The 8,142-nt window shown below is 46.4% G+C and overlaps 2 protein-coding genes across 2 annotated transcripts; one reads left to right on the top strand and one right to left on the bottom strand.

The window, feature by feature from the left end:
* LOC120677542 (stomatin-like protein 2, mitochondrial) lies at window positions 1-3,703 on the top strand. Its single transcript, XM_039958693.1, has 8 exons — window positions 1-246; window positions 331-577; window positions 1,440-1,589; window positions 2,185-2,242; window positions 2,332-2,457; window positions 2,792-2,883; window positions 2,994-3,053; window positions 3,150-3,703. Exons 1-8 carry the CDS (start codon window positions 113-115, stop codon window positions 3,366-3,368), a joined length of 1,086 nt encoding a protein of 361 aa, XP_039814627.1. The 5' UTR covers window positions 1-112; the 3' UTR covers window positions 3,369-3,703.
* Window positions 3,704-6,020: 2,317 nt separating this feature from the next.
* Window positions 6,021-8,142, bottom strand: LOC120677540. Its single transcript, XM_039958692.1, has 2 exons — window positions 8,014-8,142; window positions 6,021-7,810 (listed from the first exon to the last, which is right to left on the bottom strand). Exon 2 carries the CDS (start codon window positions 7,776-7,778, stop codon window positions 6,477-6,479), a length of 1,302 nt encoding a protein of 433 aa, XP_039814626.1. The 5' UTR covers window positions 7,779-7,810; window positions 8,014-8,142; the 3' UTR covers window positions 6,021-6,476.

Below are 8,142 nucleotides of genomic sequence, written 5' to 3' on the forward strand. Positions count from 1 at the left end.
ATTGCAAGTGGCAACCAAACAGCTTGCTGAGCTGAGAGCTCCTATTTTCTCAGTCCCCATCTTCTCCCCCAAATCCGATAACAGAAAAGGGGGCTCTCCGCCGCCGCCGCCGATGGCAACCCTCCTCCGGCGATCCGCCACTCCCGTGCGCCAGCTCCTACTCCCGCGCCACCTCGCCGCCGCTGGCTCCGCCCCCGCCTCGTCCCGCGCCTTCTCCCGCTACTACCCTCGCGACGACAACGCCAGGTAAAACCCCACCTTTCGTGCTTGCTTCTTTTCGGAACCTTCGAGAAGACGATATTGAAGCCCCAGCGTGCCTGTTGCTTTCAGGTACGATCCGCCGGGCACGCCGGTGAACTGGGGCGTGGCCATAGTCCCAGAGAAGAAGGCGTTTGTGGTCGAAAGATTCGGCAAGTACATCAGGACCCTTGGCTCCGGGATTCACCTGCTGATCCCTGCGGTTGACCGCATCGCCTACGTGCACTCGCTCAAGGAGGAGGCCATCCCCATCCCCAACCAGTCGGCCATCACCAAGGACAACGTCCTCATACAGATCGATGGCGTGATCTACATCAAGGTTTGCGACCAACCCTCCTCCTCGCCTTCTCGAATCTCGTGATTCATTGCCATGATTGGGTGATGCTATTATTTGCTGGTGCTTTGGCGCTTCACATGCGTTAAGACTTCGTTTGAGTTCCTTTCAACTTTGGTTGGTACTGGTAGGGACTACCTGGTACATGAGTAGGGCCTTACGCAATGAAAAGGAAGTTGTTTAAAAGGTTAGGATTTGTAAGGGTGTAGAATTCTTGTCTAAGCTGAATTTACTGCTTCGAAATACCAGTGCGACAGATAGTTCCTTTCAAGAATTCTTAGTTGCACAGTGAGCAGTTGTATGGAATGTGTGCATATTTTTGGGTGATTTAGTATTTTGGTTATGTAGCTTCTAAGTTAAATTCTATTGAAAATCAGAGATCTTTTGTTGGGGTCAATCCAATAGATCCAAATTGTAAATTTTACTACTAGCTTGGCTGGTTTGGAGGGTATCATGGGAAAGTTGTACTATGATAAGTTATTGTGGGTTGCAAGGTTTTTCTGTTTTTGGATAGGATAGAAAGCATTTCATTTATCACAGGGGTTTCTGGAATGCTATGTTATTTAAATTTCCCATCATTGCCGGTTGAAGATGCTTGATGAACGGACGAAGAAGAAGATATGGCTGATACTTGTTATTTGTCAGTATATCTGGTGATGCCATTCGAAGTTGTAATATAACCTTTAAAACTTCATTTTTGGTTTGTTTAGTTGCTGAGTCATGTTACTCGGTTTTTGGTCTGTAGTTGATGGTGTTTTTGAGTATAGTCAGGTGTGAAGCCCAGTGTGCTGCAACTCTGCTATAATAGTTCCTGCGTCCAATTGCTGAACACTAATGAATTCTGCAGATCGTCGACCCCTACCTTGCTTCCTATGGCGCGGAAAATCCAATTTTTGCAGTTATACAACTTGCGCAAACAACAATGAGGAGTGAGCTTGGGAAAATTACATTGGACAAAACTTTTGAGGAGAGAGATGCATTAAATGAAAATATTGTGGTATGCCATCTTATTTGCAATCTCAATATGTTTGTTGCACTTTCTAATGACCATACCGTCGCATTTGGCATGGAGAAAATGCATATGAGCTATGTACTTAAAACGAGCAATAGGCTATTGTTGGGGCAGGGAACTCAGACTTCATTAAGAGGACAGATTAGAGATAAACAATGGCATGGCAGATTGAGCAGAGGCTGTCCTCCTAGATGATGGACTCTTTACTCAAATTCTGATTACCCGACTCCTAACTCTGCTGCGGCTTATAAACTGCCGAGCCTAACAAACAAAGCAACAGACTCTGCTGAAAATAATCCCTGCCTCTAACTAACCCAATCTAACTAACCCTGGTTGTTGCTGCGCCGCCTCCTCTGATATGTCTGGCCCACAGAGGAGTATTTCGTTTGTTTATTCCAATCTGCCAGCCCATTGAAAATATGTGTTGCATAGATTTTCTTGATAGTAAAGTGAAAGCCAATTTATTAGAGAACTTTTATGAATCACATAGATCATGGAAGGGTGATGCAGGAAGAGCATATGAAACACATGGAAACCGACTTCTTATGTGCTTACTGTTTTCTGCTATTTTTCCTGCCAGAGGGCTATCAATGAGGCAGCAACAGATTGGGGCCTGAAGTGTCTCCGTTATGAAATCAGTATGTCTTTTTTTTTTTTGCTTCATCTTTGAGTTATGGAGAGGGCCATCAATTTCTATACTTCTCATGTTTTGAAATTGATGACACAGGGGACATATCTCCTCCACACGGTGTTAAGGTGGCCATGGAGATGCAAGTTGAAGCAGAAAGAAGAAAGCGTGCCCAAATTCTTGAAGCAGAAGGGAAAAAACATGCCCAAATCCTTGAATCAGAAGGTATTGACTACACAACCTTTTTCATCTGAAGATCGATATGTGGTTCTAATTCTTCCTCTGGAAAAAGGATAATCTGGTGACACCCTTATAATATTCTATTAGTTTAACCTGCAAATCCATTCCAAATGATTTTCTTTTGATGTAACCTGTATGCAAGAGCAAGTTATGACGTTGTTGGAGTACATAATGCTGTTGACATTTTTATTTTATTTTATCATGTTCTCCGTTTCCTTAAATTAGTTAAGCATGACAACATGCATCATCTCAACTATTTTGCTCACTTTTGATTTTCTCAGCCATGAGGAGTTCACTTATATTTGTTAATGAACACTAGGTGAGGCCGGAGCGGTTCTTGCCTTATCAGAAGCTTCAGCTCGTGGAATTAGACTAGTTTCAGAGGCTATGACAACTAAAGGAAGTACTAAGGTATCATGATTTCTTAGATTACTGTCCTACCTCCCTACCATTGTAGTAAGTTATGAGTCAAAATGGTTCCTTGCTCATCTGAATGCTAACAATTTATATCTCACTGTTAGGCTGCGAACCTGAGAGTTGCAGAGCAATATGTCAGAGCCTTCTCACAAGTGGCTAAAAAGGTTAGATGATGAAGTACCCCTGTTTAGCGCTTTCATTTACGGCTGCTTTACACCCCTTGTGTATTCAAGGTGCTGATGTTTTTCTATTAAATCCAGGGCACCACTGTTCTGCTTCCAAGTGATGGTGGCAATCCGTCATCTTTTGTGGCCCAGGCTATCAAGATCTTCCAGCAACTCCAGGCTAACAACCCCCAGGTAGACGAGCTGGAGGAATCAGAAGAAGAGACTGGTCCTGCTGAAACAAGCGAGATGCCACCACTCATCCCTGATGCAGATCCTGGGACGAACTTCTCACTCCAACGCCGCAAGAACTAGATTTGAGTTGCACTCGGAGTGCCTGAAGGAAGTCCCCTTTTTTTTCTCTTATTGTTCTGCAAACATGGGGGTATCACTGATAACACCAGTAGCACTAGTTTTCTGAGTCTGAGAAATTTACTATGCAACGGAGAAGTTAGGATGCCTAGGCAATTGGTTTCTAGGAGATAAATGGAAGCAAGTTTGGTGACAGGAGAGGAAGATTTTGATTCCAGTGAAAGTTAAACTTTGGCTCGTTCTTAATTTGATGGGAATTTGTAAAAATGCAAGGTTGGCCTATCGTTGGTGAAACAAAGTACACGTGATGGCAATGTTTTCGTTGATGCCTTCTGTTACTCTGGTTTTTGCTGTGTTCTCCTTTCTTAGTTTACCCAGTTCGCGGCTCGGGTGGATGAATAGATGATGGGTGTTTAGCTAAGAAACCTGATTTGTTCAGTATTTCCATATGGTGGAGGCTTGTGCTACTTGTTTCTGTTGTTTAGCTGCCATGGAAAGGGGCAGATAGTGGACGGTGATCTTGATGTATGCTATTGCAGACTAGTACTGTTTCCGAGTCCTTTACATATGCTGAAGGTCTTGCACCTGGCAACCCAAGGTAACCTCTTGCTGCGGACACTGCACGGATCAACCGTCCTCAGCGTGACTCGCCACCATCTCAATTATCTGATTCCAGCGTGGCCAGGCGCAGCCAATGTTCAGTACTGCTAGATTTGTGTTTGAAATAATTTCCTGCGATTGAAATTCAGTTGTCATGAACAACCATTATTATAGAAGAAAGTTACAGTCAATATTCAGTTTTGAGGACCAAATAGTTCCCTGCATTTCGAATTGAAGGGAGTACCATGTAAAAGAAAGGAATCTGCAACTGCTGCTTTCCTCTGACTGACGATGGTGTTCGATCTGAAGAAGGTTAAGTACACTGAAGACGGCGGGAAGCTGGACTCGAGCGTATGAACACCGTGACCTCTGAGCTTGCACGAGTTCTTCCCGCGCTCCTTCACCTCTTTTCACCCAAAGGTAAAATGTTTCTGCATAAACCAATTGATCACTCTGACTCATCTATACTGTTCTGCCATCACCAACCTTGAATTAACATCATGAATATTTCCACGAATAACCGGTTCCAGGCAGGAACTCTTTCCACTACTAACTTTGAATGTGGCACCGAGGCCCAGTTGAATAAGTGTCAAACCTGTGCAACCTCTGCCAGAATTAAGAGCTCCTCACTGAATGGTGTGAATCATCAAAAGCTGAGCCTGGGTACAAGCAACTAAGCTGGATCATTCTCCAGACCAGTAATTCACCAATGCAAGAAATGAAATGTTTCAGCAAACAAACGCCAAAGGGATCATAATAGATCTTATAAGCCTTAAATGGTGACCAGCTTACAAGCATAGTTCAGAGAATCGAAAGGGACCAACAATTTCGCCACTGCAAGAAACATGACTCCTCACCGCTAACTTAAACCCTATTTTCCACTTTAGCTAACAGAACAACGACAACTGGCACCAGCTCCACCAACATTCGACAACAGACAGTCACCACTTTTACTGACCAACTTAATAGAAGCTGAACACTAAGTAGAGAAGAATCAGGCACCAAATCAATATTGCACAGAAACCTGGTGAGGATTGACAGATTTTGCAGTGCCAGCAGGAGTTTGGCCACCAATCCTTCAATCTCTCGAGTCTCAACTTCTTTGCACCCCAGGTAGATAAGCAACAGATTCATACCCATGGCAGATACCATCACATATCCTCCATACTGTAGAGGAAAGTGAACCGAGAGATCGAGGGAGGGAGAACCGAGAGATTCTGAATGTCATCTAAGCCACTGACATGCGGGGTCGTCTGACGTGTGGGTCCAAGTGGTAAATTGTCAGAGCCCATTCTTTCAGCTGGCAAAAATCCCAAATCCTTTGATTTGTTGAGAGGGCCCAGCCTCATCAAATAGGCATTCCACTTGGCTGGGATTTGATGAACTTTTTTTTCCCCTACATGTGTAGCATGAATTTCAAGAAAAACAGCCATCAAACATGGAAACTTTTCGGTTAAAGTAAATTTAGCCAGATAAGGGAAAGAAAACTTGCTATGTACCTTCACATGTGAAAAATCTAGAAAACCATGGAAATGAAATGCCCAACACCACCCTTTTTGGCAATGGCGGCTTACATGAAGTTCAGGCTATCCACAGAGTTAAATGACCAGAAACTTGACTCTTTGAGACAGGCTCTAGTAGCAATCACTAGCAGAGAATGCGCATTTAGATAGAAATTATATAGGCTTTACATATTTGCTAGTTTTTAGACCACAATGCACCTTTTTTTCAGACAACTTGGCCATTTCAGGCTGCAAATGCGAGAAGGCAAATGAAAACCATGGCTGGTCGTGACAAGTTCGGCTCAGATAACTGATGCCGCTACCGAGAAAATGATAACCAGTTTTTGGTGCAGAGAGTAAATGAATCACGTCCAATAGCCTAGCATGCAACATAAAAGGTACCTGCAGCGGGAACATGAATATATTATGTACAGACTTACATATCCTCCTTGGAAGTCCTGCCAGAATTGAGAGATTCTCACCGAATGATGTGTGTGGATCATCATAACCTGCGCCTGAGTAAAAGCAACTAAGACAATATTCTTCTGACGAATAAATCAATAATTCACCAATGCAAGAAATGAAATGTTTCGACAAACACCAGGGGATATAGATTCAACATAATTTATAGCACTAACAAGCATCAGGTTACCAGCTTACAAGCATAGTTCGGATAATCAGAAGGGACCGGCAATCTCACATTATACGACAAACATGACCCGTTACAACTAACTCCAACCCTACTCTCCAGTCCAACTAAGAGAACAGCAACAGCTGACACTAGCTCCACCAACATCCAACTAAAGACAGTCACCATTACCGACCAACATTGCAGGAACTAGGAAGATAACAACCAGACACCAAAGCAATACTACACATATACTAGGTGAGTATTGACAGAGTTTGTAGTCCCTCCTGGAGTTTTGGTAACCAATAACTCAACCTCTCGCAAACTTCTTTGCACCCTCGGCAGAAAAGCAATCATCACATATCCTCCATGGCCTCTGGCTCAGCAAGGGATGCCAGGTATGCTGTCTGATCCATTTCGTACCCGTGAACATACAGCCCAAGGATTGCTGATCCTGTCATCGCTCACCAGCTTATCAACCACCCGGGTCTTGAGGTTCAGAACATACATGTCACTCCTCAAGGAGTCACTGCGACAGAAGGTTGAGAAGAACACGGCCCCACTCTTCTCGCAGAACCACCGCAGCCTAACATTACCCACATCTGCTGGCAAGTATTGTTCTACCTGAATCAACTCCTCCGTACCCCACCAATCATGGTCAGTGCAGGTGATTACGCGTACGGGGACATGCGGGGTGCGGCTGAGCTGGATGGCACAGAGCATGCCGTTTGGCGACAAGCCAGACAAGGTGTTTAACATATCAAAATTCCGGCCTTTTCCGGACTGAGGCATGTTTATTACCATCTGTAACTGCAGCTTTTCAAGGCACAGCACGAACACCATGTTGTTGGACAGCCAATACACTAGCCTGCCACCACGGCCCACAACACCATGAGTGAAACCGTCAACAGTCAAACCGAAACCCATCTGCTTCCTTCCTAGTCTCGCGTTAGTCAACTTTGCCTCTTCGCTCCAGCTGCCTTCTTCGGACGAGTAGCTCCGGAATGCGGTGAAGTCACATTGGGTGTACAGCATTACCAGGCAGAAGTACAAGGAGGACTGTGGTGGATCGATTGTCTTGTCATCACGATCATCTGCAGTGAGCACCGTACAAGCGTAGTCGCCAAGGCCATCCTTGCCTCCGAGGTGCGGCAAGACATGCACTACGCCTGCCATGGGGTTGCAGACGCAGAGCTTGAGTGCCCTGTCATTATTTCCACTATGGAGTTCGATGACAAGAAGGCCGTTCCTGGAGGCCACTATGTGCGAAAAGCCATCAAACAGCCTGTCATCGACTAGCATGCTCAGGGACAGTGGCTGCTGGAGGAGGCCGAGGAAGCGGCGCGACGCTAAAGCTGTTGGCATGAACCGTGGCCTGTCCTCCTGTTGGTTGAAGAAGCCGAGGGCTAGTTGTGCGATGAACCTGCCGGGCGGCCGCCGAGGTGTGCGGCAGAGGGACACCAGGCGGCGCCAGCGGCGGCATGTGGCTGCGCAGCGGACGAGGTCGGCGAGGTCGGGGACGCGGGCGAAGATGACGAGGAGGAGCTCGTCGGTGAGCGGCGTGCCATCCTCGTCAGCGCGGCGCCGGCGCTTGGAGGGGTCACGGCGGAGGGCGGAGATCCCGCCTCTGCCCCCGCGCGGGCACGCCGCCGCCGCCGCGGCGGCCGAAGAGGGCGACGCCATAGACGAGACGCGGGGACGCCCGCGCCGGCCCCCTGCAGATAGATCTTTTTACATCAAGCCATCATCTTTGAACTCAAATCGAAGAAATTTGCACTCAGATCGAAGACCTGCGGACTCAAACTGGAGAAATCTAGACTCGAATCCGAGACAGCCGTGAACTCTGTACAAGAACAGGAACTATAAACCCTAAATCCCCTTGAAACATTTGGATTCGGGGCGCGGACGAGAGGCAAACCTGGCCGACGGCGGCGGACTGCTACGACGCTCCACTCAGAGGGCGAGATCTGAGTTCTGCATGGCTCGGCTTATGATTTTTGGATCGAGAACTGAGAACCGGGGGGCCCAGAAGAGGTAGAAGAAGGGG

The sequence above is a fragment of the Panicum virgatum genome, chromosome 6N (genome assembly GCF_016808335.1).
Source record: "Panicum virgatum strain AP13 chromosome 6N, P.virgatum_v5, whole genome shotgun sequence".
Classification (NCBI taxonomy): domain Eukaryota; kingdom Viridiplantae; phylum Streptophyta; class Magnoliopsida; order Poales; family Poaceae; genus Panicum; species Panicum virgatum.

Bases quoted from the DNA above. Each gene is read 5' to 3' on its own strand.
- LOC120677542 (XM_039958693.1), top strand. From the start codon at position 113: ATGGCAACCCTCCTCCGGCGATCCGCCACTCCCGTGCGCCAGCTCCTA. The intron at 2,243-2,331 runs GTATGTCTTTTT...TTGATGACACAG, and splicing joins GTGTCTCCGTTATGAAATCA to GGGACATATCTCCTCCACAC. The intron at 2,458-2,791 runs GTATTGACTACA...AATGAACACTAG, and splicing joins CCAAATCCTTGAATCAGAAG to GTGAGGCCGGAGCGGTTCTT.
- LOC120677540 (XM_039958692.1), bottom strand. From the start codon at position 7,778: ATGGCGTCGCCCTCTTCGGCCGCCGCGGCGGCGGCGGCGTGCCCGCGC.